The 26,959-nt window shown below is 43.5% G+C and overlaps 3 protein-coding genes across 6 annotated transcripts; 2 read left to right on the plus strand and 1 right to left on the minus strand.

The window, feature by feature from the left end:
* The first annotated feature begins 7,421 nt into the window (after positions 1–7,421).
* Positions 7,422–8,754, plus strand: LOC307075942 (B-type lectin plumieribetin-like). Of its 2 annotated transcripts, none has more exons than XM_079736711.1 (3): positions 7,422–7,538; positions 7,772–7,884; positions 8,307–8,754. In XM_079736711.1, the coding sequence occupies exons 2-3, from the start codon at positions 7,795–7,797 to the stop codon at positions 8,571–8,573; spliced, it is 357 nt and encodes a 118-aa protein (XP_079592837.1). In that variant the 5' UTR covers positions 7,422–7,538; positions 7,772–7,794; the 3' UTR covers positions 8,574–8,754. The 2 variants fall into 2 exon arrangements, with proteins under 2 accessions (XP_079592837.1, XP_079592838.1); XM_079736712.1 differs by having other exon boundaries at positions 7,439–7,538; positions 7,769–7,884.
* A 105-nt stretch (positions 8,755–8,859) lies between these two features.
* On the minus strand, positions 8,860–10,064 carry mis12 (MIS12 kinetochore complex component). The gene is made up of 2 exons (XM_079736710.1): positions 9,662–10,064; positions 8,860–9,401 (listed from the first exon to the last, which is right to left on the minus strand). The coding sequence occupies exons 1-2, from the start codon at positions 10,058–10,060 to the stop codon at positions 9,132–9,134; spliced, it is 669 nt and encodes a 222-aa protein (XP_079592836.1). The 5' UTR covers positions 10,061–10,064; the 3' UTR covers positions 8,860–9,131.
* Positions 10,065–10,079: 15 nt separating this feature from the next.
* Positions 10,080–19,760, plus strand: ppm1g (protein phosphatase, Mg2+/Mn2+ dependent, 1G). 3 transcript variants are annotated; one of them, XM_079736707.1, is made up of 14 exons: positions 10,080–10,211; positions 10,591–10,723; positions 10,985–11,054; positions 11,306–11,391; positions 11,657–11,786; positions 12,380–12,491; positions 13,607–13,830; positions 14,047–14,228; positions 15,212–15,343; positions 15,528–15,630; positions 15,949–16,080; positions 17,237–17,366; positions 17,470–17,569; positions 17,844–19,760. In XM_079736707.1, the coding sequence occupies exons 2-14, from the start codon at positions 10,613–10,615 to the stop codon at positions 18,060–18,062; spliced, it is 1,731 nt and encodes a 576-aa protein (XP_079592833.1). In that variant the 5' UTR covers positions 10,080–10,211; positions 10,591–10,612; the 3' UTR covers positions 18,063–19,760. The 3 variants fall into 3 exon arrangements, with proteins under 3 accessions (XP_079592833.1, XP_079592834.1, XP_079592835.1); XM_079736708.1 differs by having other exon boundaries at positions 10,154–10,224; XM_079736709.1 differs by having other exon boundaries at positions 10,176–10,211; positions 10,587–10,723.
* Positions 19,761–26,959: the final 7,199 nt, after the last annotated feature.

Genomic DNA, 26,959 nt, shown 5'->3' on the forward strand with positions numbered 1-26,959 from the left:
TTGTGTTCGTCAATCTACCTATCGAGTCTTAAAAACAAAATGGCGTCGACGGGTGATCTAGTGATGGTATTGTGTGTATAAAATGTATTTTTTAATAAACAATCTGTACACTTACAAAGTTCTCAATGCCTCGTTTTATATGTTAAGACCCTTATTATACTACCAAAGACGTGTCGGGCTACTTTTAGCCTTTTAAGTGGTTTAAAATAGTGATTTAGTTTTTACCTTAACCAGTGCCCCCATCGTTCTAAGTTTATAGTGTTTTGATAGAATCGGCTATAAACAGCCAACTGAAGAAAGCGTCTATATACGTTTTTTGTGCTCCAAAACGAACGTTTCAACTCGTTATCATACAAAACATATCCCAAATCCATTTTACACCGGAATTACCCTTTAAACCAAATGAGCGTGCCGTTCACAGACACCAGAATGAACGAGTTCACAGTAACGTTCATCAGGCAGTAATACAGTATGTTCAGTTCACGTTCGCCCTAAATATGACCGAGTTCATAAACTATCGTTCAATGAACGCGTTCAGGCACAACACTGAATATAAAAAAAAGTGTAATCTTTTGGCAGTTGAGGGGATTTAGAACATAACACACGTATTGTGTAATTCTTATTGGGTAGGTGCAGTCTGGCTGAATGTATGCTAATGAATTAAAATCTGGGATTTCCAAACCAGAAACCATGGATGACACGCCAGGTCCACACGCTCCTCCGGGCCCGTGACTCATCCTTCAGATCAGGTGACAGGTACAGCGCCGCTCGCGCCGACCTGAGGAGAGGCATTAGGTGGTCCAAAGTAGAATACAAGAGGAGGATAGAGGAACAGCTCAACAACCCCCGGCAGTTGTGGCAGAGCATACAGACCATCATCAATTACAGAGGGTGTGCTGTGACACCCGGGGACTCAGATGCGGCATTGGCAGAGGAGCTGAACAGCCTCTTTGCCCGCTTTGAGTCTCAAACACAGCACTCAGCCACATCACTCCAACCACCACTACAACCCCCATCAACCTCCACCACCCCCCCACTCACTCTTGAGGTACAGGACGTGAGGCGGGTGCTCAGCGCAGTTAACCCCAGGAAGGCTTTTATTGTAAGTCGCTTTGGATAAAAGCGTCTGCTAAATGCCCTAGATGTAAATGTAAATGTAAGGCTGCAGGCCCAGATGGAGTACCAGGGAAGGTGCTCAAGGCATGTGCCTACCAGCTATCACAGGTCTTCACTGACATTTTCAACCAGTCTCTGGAACAAGCCGTTATCCCATCCTGCTTGAAATCTGCCACAATCATCCCAATCCCTAAAAAGTCATCCAGTACCAGCCTCAATGACTTCCGCCCCGTAGCACTCACCCCAGTCATCACCAAGTGCTTTGAGAAACTGGTTTTGAGACACATCAAAGCCTGTCTCCCCCCCACCCTGGACACACACCAGTTTGCATACCGGACTAACAGATCCACCGACGACGCAATAGCCATCGCTCTCCACTCAGCGCTGAGTCACCTGGAGAAAGGGGGGAGCTACGTCAGGATGCTCTTCATTGACTTCAGCTCAGCTTTTAACACTATAATACCAGACATTCTGATCCCCAAGTTAATCAACCTGGGGCTCCCACCACCCACCTGCTCCTGGATAAAAGACTTTCTGGTCAACCGACCCCAGCAGGTGAAACTGGGTCCTCACCTCTCCTCCTCCCGCACTCTCAGCACTGGCTCTCCCCAGGGCTGTGTGCTGAGCCCACTACTCTACTCCCTCTACACATCCGACTGCAGTCCCACCCACCCAGAGAACATTATTGTCAAATTCGCTGATGACACAACGGTGGTGGGCCTTATAAAGGGGGGAAACGAGGCGGCCTACAGAGATGAGGTCCTGAAACTTGGTGAGTGGTGTGTATCTAACAACCTGGCACTGAACATCACCAAGACCAAGGAACTCATCCTGGACTTCCGATGGAACAGAGCCGCCCCTGCCCCCCTGTACATCAACGGTGAAGGTGTGGAGCGAGTGCAGTCCTTCAAATTCCTCGGAGTCCACATCTCTGCTGATCTCTCCTGGTCGGTCAACACCTCAACGCTGGTCAAGAAAGCCCAGCAGCGGCTACACTTTCTGAGGGTGCTCAGGAGGGAGCATCTAAACACACAGCTGCTGGTGACCTTCTACCGCTCCACCATCGAGAGCCTGCTGACCTACGCTGTGTCAGTGTGGCACTCCAGCTGCACGGAGGCCGACAGGAAGAGACTGCAGAGGGTGGCAAACGTTGCGCAAAAAAATCATTGGCTGCCCTCTGCCTTCCTTAAGCACCATCTACGGCTCCCGCTGTCTCAGCAGGGCCAGAGGGATCCTGAAGGACGCCACCCACCCCGGCGGCCATCTCTTCAACCTGTTGCCTTCTGGCAGGCGCTTCAGGTCCATATATGCCAGAACAAATAGACTCAGGAACAGCTTCTTTCCCAAAGCTGTCACCATACTGAACTCAGATCTGCACTGATGTTTGTTGTCTGTTTGTGGTCTTTACTCTGTATTTAAGTTTTACTGTGTATTTAAATTTTTATTTATTTTTATTATATATTGCTTTTGTATATTATTATATATTATAGATTCGATAACTATCTATGCACTTTTAAGGAGCTGCTCATTGCACTTCGTTGTACTTTGTATAATGACAATAAAGCTTTCTATTCTATTCTAAATGTTTACTCGCCCACTGCCTTGCAACAATCTGATAGCTGGAACACGATGTAGGGTTTAGGGATCCTGGCTGTGTTCCGACCAAAAATCTCACTCTGAACTCAATTCAAAACTTGAGAGCACTGCATACAAGATTAAATTGTATTACTCTGTATGAGTAGATTTCCCACTTCCAAATAGTGTAGCACCCCTGTAAAAGGGGTGAAATGATCATTAAATGTATTAATACTCAGACGACGCTGTGTTGAACAATGTTGAACAATTAAACGCACTCAATCGAAAACGCAAACGTGTGTTTCTGCAGGAGCGTGAATTTCGTCTCATTGTTGTAAAGGCATATCGTTTGGATGGAGTAAAGCACAAGCAGTGCCAATCGATGCTGGGTTTATTAGGTCCTCTGTCGAACAATGGGCCATGGCTAACGGGTAGAAACATGTGATGTTTTAATTGGAATTGGCTTGCCACTCTCTCACAACCAGCTTTCCTGACAAGCAAGTCTTGGGGATTTGTTTAGGAAAAGAAATCATCTTTTGGCAGTTGAGGGGTTTTAGAACATAAAACACGTCTTGTGTAATTCTTAACGGGACGGTGCACATAAACGCATCCATTCAGCCTGGCTGAATGGATGCTGATGAAATGTTTACTCGCCGTGAGTCACATTCTGATAGCTGGAACATGGTTTAGAGTTTAGGGATCCTGGCTCCAGCTCTTGGAGAACATGATTACGTTACGACACAAGGACACACAGCCAGGATTTTGGGCATGGGCGTACCGGGCGGCAAAAGGACTTAAAGAGAAAAAGGAGTTTTACCCGGGGCGTAACTGAACGTAGAACTGCCACTGCACACATTACCACACCCCATCCAAGCTTGGTGCCTTTTTTAAGATGTTTATTTATTTTACCACTACATATTATGTTTAGTTATGAGCAAAACATTCGTTGATCAGACACCTAATGTATTGTGTACCGTTTAATCCATCAATTACTTCATCCCAGTTTCACCTGTGACTTGGAAGTAAAGATAAAGATTAAAGATAAAGATTATCGTTGCAAACAACCTCCTTTTCCCTTATGTGGTCCCTTTCCCTACCACAATCTTGTTTCCAGCTTCTCTGTTAGGCTTTCATTAGAAAATAATCCAATCGCAGACAGATGGCTTGATTCCAAAACAAACAGAAGAGCCCATGACACCACTAACTAACCTACAAAATGTAACTCCATTGTCAATATTTATTCATAATGTCAAAATATAACACAAATAAGAATAATAAGTCAAGGTTAGATCAAACTAATAGTGCATACATTTCAGCTTTCTTTAGACCGTTTCCGTTCGGGATTTTTTAATTTAAAATATTTAAATGTAATTATATATATATATATATTTTTTTTTATCAGACTCGGGGGGGCCAGCGGGGTGGCCAGCCTCTGACCAGGTGGGGCCGTGGCCCCCCTGGTCCCCATGTGGCTACGCCCCTGGGGACAGATCATTTGTGCTTATGACACCGTATATGGTGGGAGACCAACGGTGTGATAATTATTATTATTATATATTTTTTTATTATCATTATTATTATTATTATTGTTATTATTATATTATTATATTTTTTTGGGGATAATATAATCTTATTTTATCCCCAAAACGCAGCTGATTGGACGCAGCACACGATTCGGAAGCAAGTATCGCATTTAAGGATTTTAAAAACTGATTCTTATTTTTTTTTCAAAAATGCATTCGGCAGTGGAGGGAGACTAGCGTTGCTCAGGAGTTGGAATGAATGGGACAAAAGGGGACAGAGTTGCCTGCGGAAGCAATGTCTGAGATGCAGAGACAGCTTCACGCTACCAGTGTACGTCTCGAACGGTGTGGAATGAGAGCTCGTGAAGGCACTATTGCGTAAGCACGCAGGCCCGCAGCAAGCGTGCCTGCGTGCTTGCCCAATAGCATACTGCCCGAGAATGCAGTAACGCTGTCAAATCAAAATGGGGTCGTACAAAATGTACGACCCCATATTGTGACCCAGTAGTTTTCGAGACATTCTGATGTGTTGTAATCATAGACATCGTATACATAGTCGCAGCATTGGCTGCTGGGACGCGAGAAATGCGGCCATCTTGAAGTGGGGATGGGGAGCCAGGGAGCAGCATAAAGTCCGAGGGGAGATTGGACCAGAGGATGTATGGGAACACAGTTTGGCATCGACAACCACCATTCGGACTTGTTACCATTGGTTGTGTCTGTGTTTCATAAGATAAGGTTGCACCACATTGCCAAACTCGCCTCTCTTGAACTTGAGAAAGGAAGCACGAGAAAGAGCTATGCAAAACATTCCTCTTTCAGGGTTTTAATCCCACACAGATATTGATATATTTTTTACATTCCCATTGCCTTGCATACACTTTGGTCAGTCTGCATTTACCCTGATTGCTTTTTATTGTATTTTGAATTTCACTCCTAATTCATGATAATCAGGCCTAATGCCAGAGATGTGGACTCGAGTCACATGACTTGGACTCGAGTCAGACTCGAGTCAAGATTTGGATGACTTCAGACTCGACTTGACAAAATTACGCATGACTTGTGACTGGACTTAGACTTGACCACTATTGACTTGAGACTTGACTCGGACTTTGCCTCTTTGACTTGTAATGACTCGACATGTCTTGAGTCAAAAACATTTATTGTTTTAGATATCTAACCTATTTCCCGCCTAGAGGGCTAGACACCCAAGACGCATTCACTTCCGTGAAGATTAAAAAAAAACAGCGAGCGAAGACAAATCTACACTTCAATAATATCAAAACGAAATTTCCATATCGTTTATACTTTATTCAGAATAACAGTTTTAGTTTCATATCAGCTGCGTTTTGAGTTGGTCCCATGGAAGCCGTCTGGCCAGCCTCTGACACTTAAGACATCGTAACTAAATCATTGTTCAACCATTTACCTTCGTTCAAAAAATATAACAAATCTACACACTCGTATCTTCAATAATATCTAAACTGAATTTTGATATAATTTATGCTTTCTTCAGAATCACCGTAAAGTTTCATATTGGCTTCGTTTCAGTTGGTCTCATTGATTTACGTTGACGCTGGAGGTGAGGACGTTCAGCAGTATTGCCAGATTGGGCGTTTTTACCGACCTATTGGCCTACGATTGAGGACGTTCAGGCAGTGTTGCCAGATTGGGCGGTTTTCCCACCCTATAGGGCTACTTTTAAAAACATTTCGGCGCATGCGCATGTCATAACACATTTGAAGACAGAAACAATGAACATATTATAACTGTTGATAGGAAATGACTGTACATTAGAGTGATATGTTGAAATTATGATCAATAGCCTAATAATGACATTATTAAGTAAAAATACATGATGACTTGTTCAAGACTTGAAAAAGTTTGGGACTTGGACTTGGACTCGACTTGGCTTTGGTGTGACTTTGACTTGGACTCGACTTGGCTTTGGTGTGACTTTGACCTGGACTCGACTTGCCTTTCCCTGTCTTGACTTGGGACTCGACTCGGACTTGACTGCTAAGACTTGGGACTTGCCAAACAGTGACTTTGTCCCATCTCTGCCTAATGCGATAGATTTATTTTGATAATTCTTTCGCATTTTATTCTCTTATTTTTGCACTGTACCATTTACACTGGCTGCTTTTTATTGTATTTTGAATTTCACTCGTTCTGGTCTGATCATTTTCCTGTATCAATTCCCACCTGCAAACTCCAGTCCATTCCATCCATCCATCCATCCATCCATCCATCCATCCATCCATCCATCCATCCATCCATCCATCCATCCATCCATCCATCCATCCACAAATAAACATTCCATCAGCAGATTTGTATCATGACGCATTCTCATTTTAGGCAAAGTACAAGACAATACTTTCTTAACAGTATAATTGTAACCATGATATAAATGGAGTCATTCAAGTAACAATATTCAAATACTTACATTATTGGGTAAGACAGAATTTGGTTTTATCTGAATCCAGTGAAACAGATTGGTGGTTTTAGCTGATATAAAAACGTTCAGGTGTTTATATATGTTTAAGTATTTGGCAGACTCTTTATTTCAGAGCAACATACATAAAAATACATATAAAACAATCACTGTAAACATTATAATAATTTAAGGAAAGAATGTTGTTAATAAAGGTAAATACAAAATAGCAATACAAAGTGTCAAGACAGAATAAACTCTGCTGCTGCAGCAACAGTCAGAGATACAGTCTATAAGGTAAGATATATATATATCTGATGTATTCATACATTGTAGGATATATATGTATATATAGCCTAATCATATATTGTTTCTTCAATTTAAAAATAGCTAATAACCGGTTTTTTTCCCCTTCTCAGGGATTATGTTCCCAGTTTTGATCTCGGACGTCTGGTCACTTATAGCGTCTGGTCACTTATAGCAAGCCAACTATGAATAATAAAACACTCCGAACCATGTGTCCTTTATCATTGCTACACGTATGACAAATAAACGCGTGAAATCAAATCAGTGGTATCCAGTGAGGTATGATTAATTAAATGCACTGACAGTTCATTGTTCCTGAAACGGACACTCCATTATGGCGGCCCCGCGTCTCGTCAGCGCCAGTAGGCGGTAGCGTTCGATGCTCAGTCTATGTTATAAGATGTCTATGGTTGTAATAGTTCCACCCTCCGGTGGAAATGCGCAAGACACGTCACGTGGGTGCTGTGTTTGACATCGAAACAGTGTAATCTCTCCGAAGCCAGCCTCTCACTCAAAGTCGGTACCGATATCGAGCTGGGCGTCTATACCGCCGCTGCTGAGCTTGTCTGTTGCCACCGCTTTGCGTAAGTTCATACAAAAGTTGAGTTATAATGCAAATGTAAAATGAAGTCGGGTTTACCCATTACTAAATATTGCGAGGTAGGCCTATACGTTATTTGTCTTGTTTCCACATTATAATGGAAGTTCAGAAACCTACTGTATTCATTTTGAGCACAATTGCCTTTGTACATTTAGGACTAGTGTTTTATTAATATTTGGAATGATAATCTACTTATTTTTATGTTGCTGCCAGCAGTTCGTCTTTGCCCACTCTGAACAATGAACAAGAACTCCATCTCCACGAATGAAGAGATCCTCCATGGAGAATATCTCATAAGCGTAAACGGTAAATACAGAGCAGCCTTTCAGGTAGGACATGTTTACACTATTTCATTTTTTTCGGTGTTTTGTCTACTTTGCCTAGGAGTAGTTCAGAATGTAATAGATAGAACAGAATAAAGCCTACAATTTAACTTCATATATTAAAAATGTCGCATTTGATAGCCTAATCAAAACAGAAGCTAGGAAGAAAAAAAAAATTTGCACAGTAAAAAATAAAAGGAACTTTGATAACATTAAGGAACCAGTCTGTTCCATTTTGATTGACATACCTCATCTGAAAGGTATCTTGCAGTTGAGTTATGAAAATATATCAATCAAAATGGAACTGACTGGTTGTGTTTCAAGTTGGCAATGTTCATTTTTTATAAATATATCTATATATTGTAAACAATTGTGTTCTGAAGTAATGACCATTTAAAAATGTAACACTGGATTCTTCTACTTCCCAGATTGACAGCAACCTGGTGATCTACGGCAGCACCGCCCTCTGGCACTCCGACACCGCCCAGACCGCCGGTGTGCGACTCGTTCTGCAAGACGATGGCAACCTTGTGATGTACAACCAAAAGAGGTGCCCAGTTTGGAACACCGGCAGCATTAACAAGGAAGTCTCACAGAGGATGCGACTGACCCTGACAGACGCTGGAAACCTGGAGATCACGAGAGACGGGGAGAAAACCTGGACGTCGGAAAACTCCAAAGGCATCAAACCGTGAGCCGCTGGGTGTGCCTAAAGATTACTTGGTGCGGCATATTGAAATGGGTGCTTTTGAATGTGATGTTCCAATCCCAAGCATTCTATTTCCACTGAACGAATAGAACTGTAGAGTACAGAAGCATACGCAAATGTGTTTATTTCTTGTGAAATAAAGATCATGGAATCTGTTGGTAAATAAATGTGGTAGTCCTTTCCTTCCACACAATTAATGAATTTATGGATCCAGTCAGTGTCATTACATTGTTGAATGTTTTATTTGTCCACAAAGTTGTAAATAAACATTTTCTTCTAGATTATGCATCTTTACAATTATAAAAGTAAAAAAATAACAAGCCTAGAAGAAACTTAAATGCAGAACAGTCATTCAGAAAAACACTTTCTTTCTGAAGAGGATGTAAGAGGAAAGGAATGTGCAGCTCTAAATATTTATCTTCCTAGTTTATAGAATAAAGGAAGTTATCCAATTACATTCTCTACACCCAGTAATCTACACATTCTTGTGAAAACCGGTCCATGTCATGGCTGGTAAGAAAGCTCCTCCACGAACAACTGACTTCTAAGAATCTGGTTCTTTAGGCCCATTATCGCATATCTCTGCTACAGTGTCTTGCAACTTCTTCGCGGACTCCATAACATTGGGGAAGCTGCCCAGTCCCTCCTTCAGCCACGTTGTCTGAAGTTCTCCGACCCACCTCAAGATCCCATCCAGTTGTTCTCGCACCTCCCTCTGCTCCTCCAGCTCAGCGAGCAGCACCTGTCGGGCACACAGCTCCGCCTGGTGGGCTCTCTGCAGAGCGGCGAGCGATGACTCCACCCGCCACAACTCCTGGAAGGGCGGAAATAGACCCCAGCAAGGTTTCCAGACAGGGTAGTTTGAGAACATAATGTAAACGGGGTGAGAAAACACAAAGGAAGCAAATAAGAGGCAAACAAATACAACAACATTGGCTGTAATAAGTAGACCTTATTGGGTTTTCAGAATTGTTCCCGAGTGATCGTTCATCATTGTGTGATGCCGTGTTGTTTATGTGCAGAGCATTATCAGCACACGTCTGACGCTAAATTCGCAAATCTAATGACTCTTACCGTAAAATCTCCAGGGGACTTTCGGTGTGGCTTGTCACCAGGAAGGAGAACGTTTGATGGAATGGAGAAGCATTTGTCGACCAAAAGTGCGTCCATACGCTTGGAAAAACTCTGAAAGCGTTCTTCCAGAAACTCGTACAGCTTTTGGCTGCACTCCCGGGCCTTCGATTGTAGCAGGTCCTCGTCCTGCCTATTATCACGTTTTTTCAGCTTTCTTACGCACACCTTCTCCACAACAAGTAATATCCCGCATAGGCAATCTTGAAAGGCGCTGTATATTCGAAACATGCATGTCTGCGGCGTGAAGCCAAAAAACTGTGCCTCGTATACCTTTAGAGTCGACGGAGAGAGTATATCCAAGGCAGTAACGCCGACCCCGTCACAACCGCTGCCCTCCATGACTTCCCGCGCTCACTCGAATGCCTGGCGCTCTGGACATGCGCACTAGCTCCTTTTCTTTGAAAAGACTGAGCTTGCGCGTAGCCAAAACTTCCTCTACGGCTCCGGCTTCTCAGTGAAAGGACTGTTGATATCCACTGCCGCTACACGTGTAGGAATCCTATGTAAAACCTTCTATTGTACACACTGTTATATGTGGTGGCTTGATGGATAACTGGCTATCGTCACATCCTAGTTATCGTCGATTTGTGTTTGAGAAATGCGTAGACGGTTATATGTGGGGCACAGGTTACGGAACTTTAGCCGGGTTGTCATAGCTAGCATGTTTGCATTAGCAAGCCGCTGTCCACTTTGTTGTTATCCTGCTAATGTTAGCCTACCAGCTACCTTTCCTGGCTAAACTGGCTAGCAAGAATCCGTATAATTAAATGCTTCTAACGTTAGCTGGGCAACGTTTGCATAGACCGTCAAACTAAGCCGTGCGTAACATAAAGGCGCAGCATTCTAACTGTGATCTCTTGTCAAGGTAGAAAGCCATAGAAGCCGACCACCATGGGGGCATATCTGTCGCAACCAAACACGACAAAGACCTCTTCCGATGGCGGCAACAGCAGCATGAGCTACGGGTTCTCTGCTATGCAGGGATGGCGTGTCTCCATGGAGGTGAGGAGATGCAATGTGTTAGTGGTTGGTGGATCGATTGATAATTGATTTTCTTTTCAAAGTGTCGTGATTTTTAGGGTTGAGCGTTAAGTTTGGCTCCCTGAATACCTGGAATTAGACTCTGTGCATCCCTAGAATTATTTACTAAACAATGTATGTTTAGTAATGAGCTACATGGGCAATGATTTACGTATCATATCTAAGATGATGTATATTCTAGGAACGTTGCTTATTATTTATGTTTTCTTCTCCTGTTGCTAGGATGCTCATAACTGCATCCCAGAGCTTGACAGCGAAACAGCCATGTTTGCAGTGTATGACGGCCATGGAGGTAACACACACACACACACACACACACACACACACACACACACAGATATGGTATATGAATTAATGACTATTTCATTGAATGAAAGGACTGTTTATAAAATGATCTATTGGTATTTAAGGTATGATATTTTGTTGGTTTTTGAGTGCATGGGCGTTTCAACATTATAGAATATTATAGAATATCCTTGTATATCATTTATGTATGAATTTGGAAACGTATTTTCTGAATAGTTTGTCTACTCTCCCAACTAGGTGAGGAGGTGGCTCTTTACTGCTCAAAGTACCTCCCTGATATCATCAAGGAGCAGAAAAACTACAAAGATGGCAAACTGCAGAAGGTAAAAAAAAAACTTTCTGTGTTTTTGCATTTTTAAAGTATAGATATTTGTACCGTAACTCATCAGTCAGAAGGATGAACTGTTAATAGAATAGATGGCCAATTGAGTCACATGGTGCAGAATAAGGAATGCCTTGCAGTCCGGCCCAAATCTTAAATGTATTTTGGCCGTTCTGCGCATTGTTTTCCCACACAAATTATTATTGACCCAAAGCACCTGCAGTGTGGTGGCCCTGTTCTTCACGTCTTCTGTGTGTTCTCGCCAGGCCCTGGAGGAGGCGTTCCTGTTCATAGACGGAAGAATGACCTCTGAAGAGGTGATCAAGGAGCTTGTGCAGATCGCCGGGCGGCCCACCGATGAGCCCCCCGCCGAGAAGCTGGCCGAGGAGGACGACCGTAAGTGGAGCCGTCTGTCTGTAGTAGAGTCCAGCTGTAACGGTCAGGGCCCAGTCCACCCCTGGACCAGCTGGCCATGTAAGGCGCCAGAGCAAGTTCTGCTCTATGGGGCTGTTTTTATACTTTTAGTAATTTAGTCATCTTTTACCCAACGGCGCTCAGTGGGCTAGGCATCTTGCTCAAAGAGGTGGTCTGTGGACCCGTTCAGCTCAGAGTCAAACCCCTTGGCCAGTACACCGTCCTGCCCCCTTTTAAATGTATATTATTATTATCATCCAACTGACCTTTCCCACCTAACTCCACCTACCTGCCAATTTAATGAATGTGTTGCACTTTTTGTTAATTAAATGTGTTTGTTTTAACTTTGTTTTCGTTTGTTTTGACTCAACTCTAAGGCGATCTTGAAACTGTGAACGAAATTGCCCATCTTGGGATAAATAAAGTTTTTCTAATCTAATCTTATCTAATCTTGAGAAAGGCGCCCTAAAATATGGTATTATTATTATTATTATTATTATTATTATTATTATTATCATCATCATCCACTCTGCGTCTGAATGAGCTGGTGTCCCATGGTGTTGTCCTTCTCTTAGTGGACAACGAGGAGGCGGCGCTGCTCCACGAGGAGGCCACCATGACCATCGACGAGCTGCTGGTGCGCTATGGGCAGAACCTCAACGCTGTGAAGCATGCCGCCGCTCTCAGGTGAGACATCGTATAGCATGCCATCTGATGGGGCGGCCATGTTATCCCAAACCCTGAGCTCTGATATGGCGGCCCTATCGTCCCCTACCAAGAGCTCTGATAGGTCATATCGTCCCCTACCAAGAGCCCTGATAGGTCATATCGTCCCCTACCAAGAGATCTGATAGGTCATATTGTCCCCTACCAAGAGCTCTGATAGGTCATATCGTCCCCTACCAAGAGCTCTGATAGGTCATATCGTCCCCTACCAAGAGCTCTGATAGGTCATATCGTCCCCTACCAAGAGCTCTGATAGGTCATATCGTCCCCTACCAAGAGCTCTGATAGGTCATATCGTCCCCTACCAAGAGCTCTGATAGGTCATATCGTCCCCTACCAAGAGCTCTGATAGGTCATATCGTCCCCTACCTAGAGCCCTGATAGGTCATATCGTCCCCTACCAAGAGCCCTGATAGGTCATATCGTCCCCTACCAAGAGCCCTGATAGGTCATATCGTCCCCTACCAAGAGCCCTGATAGGTCATATCGTCCCCTACCAAGAGCTCTGATAGGTCATATCGTCCCCTACCAAGAGCTCTGATAGGTCATATCGTCCCCTACCAAGAGCCCTGATAGGTCATATCGTCCCCTACCAAGAGCCCTGATAGGTCATATCGTCCCCTACCAAGAGCTCTGATAGGTCATATCGTCCCCTACCAAGAGCCCTGATAGGTCATATCGTCCCCTACCAAGAGCTCTGATAGGTCATATCGTCCCCTACCAAGAGCTCTGATAGGTCATATCGTCCCCTACCAAGAGCTCTGATGGGTCATATCGTCCCCTACCAAGAGCTCTGATAGGTCACATCGTCCCCTACCAAGAGCCCTGATAGGTCACATCGTCCCCTACCAAGAGCTCTGATAGGTCACATCGTCCCCTACCAAGAGCTCTGATAGGTCATATCGTCCCCTACCAAGAGCCCTGATAGGTCATATCGTCCCCTACCAAGAGCCCTGATAGGTCATATCGTCCCCTACCATGAGCTCTGATAAGGCGGCCACGTCTAGTTTCCGCCCTATCAAGTGTTGCGCGGCTGGGCCAACGTTACAGCCTCTTGCCGTGCCTCTTGCCCCCAGCGCCGCAGCCAAGAAGGCGGGTTGTCCTCACTCCGGGGCCCCGGGGGAGAAGGCCGAGTCTGGAGCGGCAGGCGAGAAGCCGGAGGTGAACGGAGAGGCGACGGACCAGGGGAGCAACGGGAGCGCCAAGGCTGAAGAGGCGGGGGGAGCAGGGTTCTCCAAGCTGAGGGCCTGCCGCAAAGCCACCAGAGGGGCAGGCGGGGACGAGGGCGGATCCTCCTCAGGTAGGGCAAAGCCCCGCCCAAAATAAGTTCCCCCGGACAGTAAAGGCTCAAGAGATGTACTTTTTAAATTGAGGATCGTGACGAAGGAGGTTGTCCTCCGCTTTTCTTCTCCTCGGGGGGGGGGGGGGGGGATGGAAAAAGTGTGAGGAGAAGAAAAGCGTCGTCTTGTGATATAGTTTTTGGGCCAGAGCTTGACAACCCCCCCCCCCCCCCCAGTGGCGGCCGAAGGCGGCAAGGCGGGAGGAGGCAGCGGAGGAGAGAAGGCGGGGAAGGCGGAGGGCTGTGCCGGGCCGTCCTGCTCCTCCAGCGCCGCCGTAGCAGACGGCCGCTCTCGCTTCTTTGAGGACAGCGAGGAGTCAGAGGAGGGAGAGGAGGACGAGGAGGACAGCGAGGACGAGGTGAGGGCGCCACAGGGCTGAACGATGGCGCGGACTCAAACCCGGCATCGAACCTGGTCACATGGAACGGGGCGAACCACAAAGGCTGCTATTAAAAAGAATATCATTTTTTTTGTTACTGACTGGAGATCAGTAAGATTTGTGCTAGGGCTGTACGGCATAGACTAAAGTGTACATCATGGTATGATTTGAGGCATAGACGGTCTTCTAATTTTTAATTTAATCTTCTGATTTCGATATAAATGCTTCTGAAGGGGTCAAATAATGGCGAGGCACCAAAAATGCATTAAAAAAAATGCATTTTAGGAAAAGTAACGTTGTGCCAAATTGAAAAAGGAACTACATTTCGTCTTTACTTTTTACATGAGAAAGTAGTTACGGTACTGTATTATCGCGTTGCTTACTTTGTAACGCGTTACACACAACTCTGTCTACCGGTCACACCGGTCCCACGGTAACGTTAAAATCCATACCGTAGGGCAAATTCACACTGGTGTACTTAATATACCGTTTGTATCGTACACCCCTAATTTGTGTTTATTTTTCTTTTACAATTTAATAGCTAAATAGAGATGTTATAATATCAATTCATCTCAACACATAGGCCTGACCTAAAGGAAAGAGCAGTTTATATGTGGACTGCTTCCAATGTTGTGTTGGTCATACTATAGAATGATGTATTGCTTTTTTAGTGAATAATACAGAACCTAAGAAACTTTAAAAAGAAGAAGAAAAATCACATACTAAATCGCAATATTGGTCAAAATAATTGCAATTAGATTCTTATCCCAAATCGTTCAGCCATAGTCGGGCAGGTCCAGGGGGCTTCCTCCCAAAGCCTTCTCCAAATGTAAACCTGACAGGGTTTGGAATAGGTTAAACATTAACCACCTTCTTAACGGATGGTGGCAGAGGTTTGCGGTCAACGATGTGCTTGGGAGCGGTGTGCTCACGGAAAGGTTTTTTGGGTTATTTTATATCAGGAGGGCAGTGAGGAGGAGGAAGGTGACAGCAGTGAACTGGAGGAAGAGGACACAGATGAAGGAGAGGAGGATTCAGAGGATGAGGAGGAAGAGGAAGAAATGTGTCTACCGGGGATGGACGGCAAAGAGGAGGTGAGCGAAACAACAAGTCTTTCAATATGGATCTAAATCCAGTTCATGGTTTCTGCTTTTTTTACTTGAATGACTTAATAGTATAGAAAATGTTGTCTCAGTCTCATTATGAATCACTCGTGACTCCTTCAAAATTGGTATTTAAGCAATGTGTGTGTGTGTCTGTCTGTGTCTGGTGACGCAGCCTGGCTCAGACAGTGGAACAACAGCGGTGGTCGCTCTGATCCGTGGAAAGCAGCTGATCGTGGCCAACGCTGGGGACTCGCGCTGTGTGGTGTCTGAGCGCGGTAAACAAGAAACCCCCACATCAGTCATGACAATCAGTTTGAAGACTTTGGAGGACGGTTTGGCTTTTGATTTTAATTGGCGTACTGCTGAGACTTTGTTCCATTGGGGAGAATAAACTAAAAGGGTAGCATGCAGTATGTATATTTATCAAGAGTCTCTTGCTGTCAACAGCTATATTTCATGGGGGACAAACCCGTACGATGCTAATACCGTTTATGCAAGATGATGAATGGAGAGATGGAGGGCAATGTTTTTATCCTAATCAGAGTTAACATTAAGAGGCAGGATTTAACCCTTCATGTGTGCGTTCTGCGCAGGCAAGGCGGTAGACATGTCATATGACCACAAGCCAGAGGATGAGCTGGAGTTGGCTCGCATCAAAAACGCCGGGGGCAAGGTGACCATGGACGGCAGGGTCAACGGGGGACTGAACCTGTCCAGAGCCATCGGTACAGTAGCACATCCCATACTGTGTGTGTGTGTGTGTGAGTGTGAGATCAACAGAGGTCACATTATCCAGGTGTTTCACAGCCAGCTTCTGAAAAGTAACAATGTCTGAAACATTGGGCACCCAGAAGACTTTAATCACACTTCTCAAGCAGTTGAATTAATTTCTTATTTTTATGAAATCTTTATGAAATTTAGGATGTTTTATTGAACTAGGAAATGCATTTTCTTCAGAAAATGCGGTGAGTGCTGTTGTACAAAGTGAGGTTGATAATATGTTTGAATAAAGCCAAATAGATTAAGACATAAAGAAACGTTAAATGGCTTAAATCAAATGAAGGGATTTGAACAGTTCAAAAGTCTAAATAGAGTAAACAATGTAAACATGCACACCATTTATAAAAATATATATATATATATAAAATATTTTAAATGGTTTGAAACAAAAAAAATGACAGCTGAATGAAAAGTGCAAAGCATTGCCAAAAATGCAGGAATGTAAAAGGAATTGAACTGAATAACATGAAAAGTCAAATGTTTGGCCAAGCATTGCTGAAAAAATTGAAATCGCAAATGTATTGTGAAATGAAAACTGACAGATGCTGAGTTGCATAATCTGAAGAAGCATGTGCTGAAATACATTGTTAAAAAAGCTAGAAGCTAAACTGTAATACTGTCGAGGTGGTGGTGGTGGTGGTAGTAGTAGCTGCTGGCAGCTACTAAGTAATAGTGGTACTAGCTACCCAAACAATATGCCTTATGAAGGGTATGGTATTGATTGATGTTTCTAGAAAGAATTATAATAATCCGCCATTTTTTTGGCAGATTAAATTGTATGTACTCGCCTAACGCTCATGTTTCCAGCCTAACGTTATTAAAAGTTGTCCAATTGGGTGGGAAAACCGCCCAATCTGGCAAGGCTACCTGTTGTAAAACGTAGTCCAATTGAGCAAGAAAAACTGCCCAATCTGGCAAACCTGCCTGCACATCCTCGCGCTCTACCCTCACCGTAAATCACTCTCCTAATAATCAGCCTTTTCTAATTCAAGAAATTAAAAAAATTCACATTATTTCTAATGCGTCAATGGAAACACGGCTGTCGTTGGAGAGGAACCTTTACTCAACCTTTTACACAACCATTACTCTTCCCCTTTCCAGGTGACCACTTCTATAAGAGGAACAAGAACCTGCCGCCAGAGGAGCAGATGATCTCCTGCATGCCCGACGTCAAAGTCCTGACGCTCCATGACGACCACGACTTCATGGTCATCGCTTGCGACGGCATCTGGTGAGTGGTGATTGTCGTGGTGACATTTCAGTTTCAACACATCATTGTCGTCTTCTCGTCTTCTGTGAGTCGCCGTTAGTGAAGGTGTCTGGTGTGTCTGCAGGAATGTGCTGAGCAGCCAGGAGGTGGTGGACTTCGTCAGCGCACGGATCAAACCGGACCAGGCCGGCAAAGTCCGGCCCCTCTCTAACATAGTGGAAGAGGTACGTGTCCCGTGTCACAGAGTCATCCTTTATGTGCCGAACGCAATCACTTCCTTTGCTGCATTTTTCTGTGACGATGGACGAATAGATTGGACAGTAAATCGTGGTGTTTTAGGATTCTGACATTCGGCATGTCATGCAAAGAACCCAAGTACTCCATGGTCCTTTGTACTTTGGAATAATCATTGACCATCAGGAAGTATATTTATGAAAGGCATTGTACGTTGTATGTGTTTTGTTTGTTTCTTACCGTGCCCGTCACTTCCCTCTGTAGCTTTTGGGGCAATGTTTGGCCCCGGACACCACCGGAGACGGCACCGGGTGTGACAACATGACCTGCATGATCATCTCGTTCCGGCCCCATCCCGCCTCTACTCCCAACCAATCGGAAGACACGAGGAAGAGGAAGCAGCAGGAGGCTGAGGCCGAGCTGGAGAAGAACGAGAAGAACGGGAAGAACGGGAATGACAGCAAAAAGGCAAAGAGTAACTGAACAAACACCCGGCAACTGGGCAGCCGCTGGCCTGCGTTTGCCCCAAAGATGTTAGAGACTAATTTCCACAACCCAAAAATCTTTGCCAGGCAAGGGTCTAATCCCCCCCCCCCCCCCCCCTCCTCATCCAACCAAATTCCCACGTTCCACTCCTATGATTAAATGTTAATGAGGTCATGGGTCAAATTATTATTATTGCTATTCTTTTTTTTCTTACCATGTGATTCAAGCTCCGATCTCCCGGGAGACGAAATGAGAGCTGTTCTATGTGAACTGTTTATTCGAAGGCCCCCTTCAAGTACCGGCCTTTCATCTCACTGCTCAGCATACGGTGATGTTGTTTCTGTGTTTTTGTCTTGAAGACATAAAAGATAAAATGTAGACCGTAGATTACAACAAAAGCATATATATATCTAAGCCTTTTGTGGAAGTGGCCATACTTTACTGGACACCTGGCACTTGAGTTATTTTGAAGGGGCGAGAGAGGAGACGATCACCCTCCATTTATAAAAGTGCTCAACGGTTGAGTCCTCTCTCTCTCAGACTCCAAGTGAGATCTTGCAATCATTTTGTGCGCTTTCGAAATTTGTCCATCTCAATCTCACCATCTCCTCCCCAGAGTCTCAATTCCTGTGAGGGGACGTCGATGTCTGAAGGGGTCTCGGGCACTAGCTCTGCTGTCGTCCCTCTAGTTTTTGTTTGGATACTGGACTCGGAGCATGCAGAGAGGAGAGTCGTTTGTATGACGACTCCCTGGTGGCTCTGCTCATTGTAGCCTGGCGCTTTGTCACACACCCCCCCCCCCCCCCCCCCCCCCCCCCCCATAAGGCAGCTGATAAGCAGTGAGATTCAGGCTTGTAACGCTGGAGGGACAGACTAACAATAACATAAAATGGGCAGCTGCATCACAGAAATACCCTCGCTCGCTCTCTTCCCCCCCCGGCAGCCTACAACCCATTTTTAGTTTCAAGTAAAGGCGACTTCGACTCAATTATATCTTCATTGTGTTGGTTCCTTATTTTATTTTTGGCTGCAATGCATTTGACACAGTAACTCGGGACTGTGTGTAAATGTGTTGTCGTGGAGACAACCCAAGTTATTTCTGAGTGGAACAACCAGAGTTTCAGTGTGCACTGCTGCACTCTGGTGTTCATGTGTTGATGGCCCATGTGAACCATAATGTCTATTGTAATTCACTCTTGTGCTCAACACATAACCCAGTTCTTTTTGTTTTTGCTGTATATACTTTTTCAATAATTGTAATTGAAGAAAAAAGGCCTTTTCTTTGTAATTGTGATTCAATGTGACATTTTGGTGGATACTCTTTTTGACACCAGTATGGAAGTGCATATACAAATACATTTTTTACATAAGATGGCTGCGGTCCCTTTCTGCTTAATTATGTACTCAATTTAGCATCACCATTTAAACTAAAAGGGTTAGATTTATTTTTCTTCTGCTTTTTCATTGTTTGCTTTCTCTTTTTTGTGCCATAACTAATTTAACTTGGAATCCTGAGCTTTATTTGACACTTTTTGGTAATGGGAGTAATTCCATACAACCTGAAGTTGCCTCTGATTCCCCTATGTAGTGTCAGTCCATTCGCTGTGGGCTTATCAACCACAACAGTAGCCTCATCCTTTTCGCTGATGAACTCTTTGCCCCAGCCTGCCTAAAAGCCTACATTTCAGATACAAATTGAACACCGTACAATAAATATTTTTAATGTAATATTTGCAATATGTAATCAATATATATGTTGTATGTCTCAATAACATGTCAGTCGAGGTGTTCCCGAACGCCTGGTGCGGTGAGGGAATTATGTCGGGCCCCAGACAACTTTCATGTCGTTGGTATTTAGAACGATAGCCAGCAGATGGCGACAAAACCTTTTGTCTCGATTTGCTTATACTTGTAGATGGTCCAAATAGAAATACAACCAAGGAGAGTAGACTGAACTTCCTGTTCACTTGTGGCATCTCATTGGCTGCTGTTCTGGTGTTCTGTAAGTTGTGCTGATCCCTAAGGACATGCTATTATTTTACATTACAATGGAAACCCAACAGGAGATGAATTGCCATTGATAACTATAAATGGCATTTATATGCTCCCAAACTCATACATTAACATATGTGCTCTGTAGCCATCAGGATGTTCTATTGTGTGGACAATATGGATGTCTATAGGTCAAAGTCTCTGACCCTTTCCGTTCCTTACTACCGAGGTATGGACTGGGCTAAAACAAGCAGTGTATAGGTTGGCTGTGTGAGGTTGGTGATTTCACCTATATCTGTTATTTTAAAGGGAGTTGTCTATTTCTATTCTAGAAAAGTATCTTCACTTTACACTTAGTACATAGCTTCCAGGGATGCCCAATGTGGAGTCTCTATTCAAACTGAGGAACATGTAGTCCGTTGGCTGTGGAGCTCAATGCTACCTTTGTCCAGCTTTATATGTCTGGGTTAGAGCCTGTGTCACCCTTCCTCTCAAACTTGACGAATGACTGCAGAGGGAACCACAGGAGTTCAGATAGACCTGTAGTGAGGCCAACATAGTACACTGTTTCTGGGGAATATGTTGGCTTGGTGTAAATGCCGGATAGAGAGCGAACAACAATAGCAGGTTACATTGAACCTCACCGCCCTACAAACACACACACACACAAACACACACACACACACACTTTACAGCAGCCCCAGGAATGAATTCAAACCTAAAACGTATTTTAGTCTACATCTGTTGGGTATCCATCAGACTTACTCTGCTAAAAACAATATAAAGATTAACTACATAGCTGGCTTAGATGAGCTATAAGAGAGAGTCATGGAACAGTTGATTTCATCTATCACCAGGTTGTTGAAGTCAAGAGTGGTTCCGTGTTTGGTTCCAAACCAGTTCAAATGAATGAAAGAAACCTCTCCAAGGCCACCCTACACATTTCATTACCCCCTCTCGCACAGGAAGTTGACACATCCAGCTGACATGTCCTGCAGGATATAGCAGCTTGTCAGTTCCAGACACATCCTGTGAGTGTGTGTTTTTTCTCTGTGTGTTCATGTGTGTGTTTGCATCAGCTTCTGTGCGTGTGGTTCATATCAGTGTCTGTTAGTCATTAACGTTATGTCAACTCGGTCGGACAGCGAGTTTTAGAAAAACAGGAAAACACACTGACATCATTGTCAGGCCTTGTTCTTCTTCCTCTTCTATCCTCTGCTCCCTCTTTTGAAAGTATGAGTACAACCTCACACTTTGTTTGCTCTGTTTTTCCAATCCTTCTCTCCCAGTCTCCTCTCTTGGTACCCCTCTCGTAGGCCAAACATATCTGACTTTCTTTTTATTTGCCTTCTTCAACTTCTACTTTATCCACTCATCTTGTACTATCCTTATTTGGTCTTCCCCGATATCTTCTTATCTTCTTCTTATCTTTTTACTAGCATATTCTTTCCTTCTTCCAATGTTCCTTCTATCTTTTCTACCAGTAGAAAAAAATCTGTTCCTCTTTCCACTTGTTGCTTTATAAAAAAAATAGTGTTTGATGTTTTAAAAGTTGGATCCATAAATGATTTATTGCCACAAGAAATGGAAACAAACCTCCATGAGTTAGAAAATGCAAATCAGAACGTTTTGTTAATATTCACCTTTATAATTCCGTACTCGTTTTAACCTTTAACTCTGTTCTCATTGCGGCAACAAAACTGAGAAATTAATTTCAATAAGGAATTTCATCTTAAGTTGTGAAAAAACAACAACCAAACCATTCAAAAGCAACCGTTTCAGATAATGTGAACTTCCATCCAGCCACAACATGTGAATGAGTAAGGCCTCGTATCCTATTTGTACCACTGACTACGTACCATGGCTCCACCAAGCCAGCTGTCATGGCCGGGGTCTCCCCCTACCTGACCGCTCTCTCGCTCTCTCTCTGGGGCTCTTTCTTCTCCTATCGGTCCTGCCCAGCAAACCGTGAAGGACTGTATCTCAGTCACCAAGTCCCACAACCAGTCTGCAGGTCCCATATTCCAGTGTTCCTGCACTGGTCGGGTGTGACCCACCAGTTTATCAATGGGATATGCTATACTTACGCCATTTTATGAATTTCTATTTATAAAATCATTGACTTATGGATGTACGATTTAAAGATTGATTTGGATTGCAGAATGACTTTGTTCTGTGTGTCGTTATGTTTAAGTCATGTTAAAAAATAAATCTGTTTGATAATATAGCCACAAAGACAATTCCCAGTTCCCAGTAAAACATGGCCATTTGGACATGTCATTCACATGTACACATATTGTAGGTAGGAATGTGATGAAACGTACACTGAAACCCAAACAGAGGGATTCACATTCACACAGGGATTAGGGAAACATAAAAAAACGTGAACAGCTGTCTAATCAACGGACATAGTATAGCTATTACATCACCTAACATTTCTTCCCTTTACCCCCCCCCCTCTCTCTCACCTTCTCGCTTCCTCTCCTTTTCCTTCTTTTTCTTTCTCATTCTTTCTTTGTCTCTTTAGCTGTTCTTCTTTCAAACACAAAGGTGCTTTATTTGTTAAAATGTATTTTGTTTTGTCCCTGTAATGATTTGTTTATATCCCAGTTTAATTCATATGTATATATAGAGAGAGAGTTTCTTTCATTTATTTGCACTGAATGTGCATGTTGTGCTCTGATGCCATGATATTAACAGTCACAAACATAATTAAGAGGACAGAACCATTTCCTTTTGGTAAACACATGTATGCCGATTCTGTGTGGTCCCCATATTGAGCCATCTAGTCTAGACTGACAGGCTGTTTTAAAACAGCCATTTTAAAGTGAGACCATAGCCGTTTGTTTTTCACACCAATCATTGTACACATCCTAAGACAGGGATAAGAATAACAATGTCTCTGGATGTTTCAAGCCATGCATCAGACAAACGTCGGATACAGCGACCATGTGACCTCCACGTTTCCCTCTGTGGCAAAAGTCATCTTATGACTGGTGTGAGCAGCACCCTCCAAACCCAGAGGAGAAGGCCCAGCAGCCTGTTGATCACCTGTTGATTACCGCTCATCACATCATGTGACCACTATCAGGTGATAACTGTTATCATTATTTAACCCGCCAGAGTGTCTGTTTAATGCGCCTTCCCTTTACTATGGTGCGGTGTTGAGAGAGCGACAGTTGTGTAGCACATGACTGACGTTGTCAGCACAACGTTGGTCATGGACTGACTGTCAGAGGGAAGGAGGTCTGTGCACAGATTTTGCACAACTTTATTGTCCCATCCTAGGGAAGCAGTGAGCTACAACAGTTAACATTACTTTGAAACATTCTACAATAGAGCAAGTCTCTCTCTCTCTCTATCTCTCACTTCAAATATTAGAGACAATATTTCCAAAGCAATAACATACAAATAAAATGTTATGAAGTATAACAAAAGTAACTAGATGCTGCCAAATATACTTTTTTTTTTTTCATTGTCATCATCTCCATGTCATGGCTCAATTCCAAATAACCCTGGTGTGTGTGTATGTGTGTGTGTGTGTGTGTGTGTGTGTGTGTCTGTGTAAGCACGTGTGTTACTGTGCGTCAATTTCAAAATATCAATTTGACTGGGATTGCATTTTGTTCCAACTAACATAAAAATGACTTTTGCAAAGTTTTGAGGAATTCCATGGAGATTCCAAGGTTCTCCCTCAGATGGTGGATACGTGGATGGTGTGTTAGTATCCTCCTCCGAATCCTCATCTCTCAGACTCCAAGCTGGACATTGCCGTCATCTGGCTGCTGCGGCAGTCTAACGCTCCTCTCGCCGCTTCACCTTGAGCTGCAGCTTTTTGTCCAAAGCAACAAATGTGGCCCCTCTGTCAGACTTCATGCTGGCCAAGAAAGCTAGGTCTTCTGGGTTATCGATCAGCTTTTCAACATTTGGAGGCCACAGCGGAAATGTGGCATCAAGTCTGCACTCCATTTTCTCCAACTGTTTCGCTGTAGTCTCGCTGGAGCGCTTGGCCTGGGAGACCTTCCGCATCTTGTTGTTAGCATTGACTAAGTCTACCATCTTGTGGCACACACGCTTGTCGCTCACCATTGGGATGTTGGCTTTCTTGTAAAATAGCCGCACCTGCTCCAGGACAACTTTGGCTGCCTCGAACTGCGACAACGCTCCATTTGCACCAGGTTTCTTGGCAAGCATGCAGCGTAAGATCTGACGACCAATTGGCAGTTTGTCGCCGGTGATGATGCCATCCTCACTGGTGATGTTGGGGCCCAGACCAAAGACCAGGCTGCGACTGCTAGTCTGGCAGGGACCAGTTGGTGATGGCAGCATCTTAGGAGAGCTGGATCCTGGGGTGGGTTGTGTTGTGCAGTGCCTCAGAATGAAAAGATACAAGCTCAAGGATAGTGTTTAAAATCCTATCTTACCGTACTTAATATCACTCAATTATGATAAACCATTCTTGCATAAGCCTCAAATTTTAGCTGTACATAGTGTAACTTCATCATAACTTACCGTTACATCACTACAAGAGTAGCTAGCTGTGCTTGCAAATATACGTTGTATTTAAACTGTTAATTTACTGTAACAACTACAATGCTACTCTCAATAAACATGAGACATCTATACTCTGAATATGATATTATCCACTCTAGAATACTGTTGATGTTAAGCTTAATAGTTTAGCTAACATAGATAGCTAACTGTGGTTAGCAAACTGTTGCTAGCTAACGTTACCTAGATGTAAATATGACTTAAATGACTATGATGAATAAGTATACAAAGACACAACTACAGATATGATAGTAATATGTAATAATACATACCCAACCCAACACAGAAAGATCACCTCAAACAGAAAGATCAAGTTTTCTTGAGCTGTAGTATTGTTTACCTCAGATCTCCATGGCTACCATTTAGCACTTTAATCCAACAAAAACAGATGTGCGGTGGCACCCCTAAATCATTATGTACTGTGTAATGTGTACTGTATGTACTGTATTTTGCATGTGTTGTTTCTACATATATTGGAACACTTTTAGCACCCAGCCATATCACAATTCAAGAATTGTGTTTTTTGATGCACCCTAACGTGTGTGCATGCGCACACCAGCTGGCTGCATCTGGTTTGTAGGCAAGTAGGAGGGAGATCGCTCCTTTAGTCATGCAGCGTGTGTGTGTGTGTGTGTGTGTGTGTGTGTGTGTGTGTGTGTGTGTGTGTGTGTGTGTGTGTGTGTGTGTGTGTGTGTGTGTGTGTGTGTGTGTGTGTGTGTGTGTGTGTGTGTGTGTGTGTGTGTGGCGGTTGGGTACTCTCTCTCGTTGCGTTGTGTGAATGACACGATGAAACCTTTGGCAGCCAGCCGTTTATTCTGGTTCTTGGTTATATCTGGTTATATTTTCAACAGGGGAAAATCACGGATGAGAAACTTTAAAATAGCAGCCTCTCCCAGCCGGGGTACACGTCGACTAACCATTTGCATGAAAATAAATGCATCACACAAAACACTAAACGTTACACTAACATCACTACCCACTAAATATGTATCTGAATGAACATAGTGGCATACCTGGTTATATTTTCAACAGGGGAAAATCACGGATGAGAAACTTTAAAATGGCAGCCTCTCCCAGCCGGCGTACACGTCGACTGAGGAGAGTCACGCGTGCCCAGTTAATAACCCCCGCATTCCACTATAGGGAGCTCTAGCGCTCCCACGACCACAGCCGCGTCCTACTGGCAATGGCAAGTGGGAAGCACCAACCCCGCTAGATGTGCGCACGCAGCAGCTGGTTGCATCTTGTTTGGAGGTAAGTAGGAGGGAGATCTTTCCCTCTGTACTTGTGTGAATGTGTGTGTTACTCAACATTTTGAAACATCAGGACAAGATGGTGTCAAACTGAATAATAATCGATGTGTAATGTCTCCCTCACAGCAGTTTATACAGATTAAAAGTACAATGCAATATACATCCATACCAGGGTGTTACTGTTACACTGGTCTTGTTAAGTAAAGCATGTGATATGAAATAGCTCTGTAATAAATCATCACATTCTTAGATAAGCATGTGACATCGATGTCTAACCCTACTCCTTTTACCTCTGGATGGTTTCTGTTATTTCAGAAATATTTTCCATGGTAGCCAATATCAACAGACCGCCATTATATTAGGTTGAGTGGAAAGATGTGTATATTGAGTGAATAGAGGCACTCTATTGATGCATGTGCACACACGATGGAAATGCATCTCATGACAGACATTGCAATAATTGAAGACACACTATCTGGAGATAAAGTCCAAACAGACACAAGTTCCCCCTGCTCAACAAAATTCCAGCAGTGTGATTCAAACTAGCAGGATTGTGTTTTGTTAGCACTGTGTGCGCTTAGGATGGTGTGTGTTTGCACAGTGAGATAATGCCTGATAACATAGGCCGCTGTTGTGTTAGGTTGATGCAGAAGAAACAGATCGTTTTGATTCTTTCTCTTCTTTTTCATTCACATTAATGTCGTGGACAAAATACTCCAAACACACCAAATTAACGTCATGCCCTCATCGTTTATCTAACTACATTTCTATTATTCTGTTCCGTTAATGTTGATTTAACTGACAAAAACAGTGGTTACTGTTAGTCTTTAAAAAAAGAAATTGACCTCCAGTTTAAAATGAACACGGTTTAAAACATTTTAAAATGTGTATGTTTGTAACAATTTAAATAGTTGTAATATTCCTTAAGATTATATAAAATGACATCAAATATTCCTCTCAAGTGACTAGATAAATAGAGAAGTTGGGACTGCTCTGTCCGATCTGAATGGTCCTTTGTTCTCATCTTCCTCCACTGTTTCCATGGCTCTAACTCAATCAGCACTCTGTTATGAGTTTATTTTTCTGTAAATACTTCCC

This window comes from Pollachius pollachius, assembly GCF_949987615.1.
Source record: "Pollachius pollachius genome assembly, chromosome: 5".
NCBI classification, from domain to species: Eukaryota; Metazoa; Chordata; class Actinopteri; order Gadiformes; family Gadidae; genus Pollachius; species Pollachius pollachius.

What these genes read in the sequence shown, in the direction of transcription:
- LOC307075942 (XM_079736711.1), top strand. Translation starts at nt 7,795, where the DNA reads ATGAACAAGAACTCCATCTCCACGAATGAAGAGATCCTCCATGGAGAA. An exon ending in AATACAGAGCAGCCTTTCAG is followed by an intron (nt 7,885 to 8,306) that starts GTAGGACATGTT and finishes TCTACTTCCCAG; the next exon opens with ATTGACAGCAACCTGGTGAT.
- mis12 (XM_079736710.1), bottom strand. Translation starts at nt 10,060, where the DNA reads ATGGAGGGCAGCGGTTGTGACGGGGTCGGCGTTACTGCCTTGGATATA. An exon ending in AGTCCCCTGGAGATTTTACG is followed by an intron (nt 9,402 to 9,661) that starts GTAAGAGTCATT and finishes CCGCCCTTCCAG; the next exon opens with GAGTTGTGGCGGGTGGAGTC.
- ppm1g (XM_079736707.1), top strand. Translation starts at nt 10,613, where the DNA reads ATGGGGGCATATCTGTCGCAACCAAACACGACAAAGACCTCTTCCGAT. An exon ending in AGTGTATGACGGCCATGGAG is followed by an intron (nt 11,055 to 11,305) that starts GTAACACACACA and finishes TCTCCCAACTAG; the next exon opens with GTGAGGAGGTGGCTCTTTAC. An exon ending in GCTGGCCGAGGAGGACGACC is followed by an intron (nt 11,787 to 12,379) that starts GTAAGTGGAGCC and finishes TCCTTCTCTTAG; the next exon opens with TGGACAACGAGGAGGCGGCG.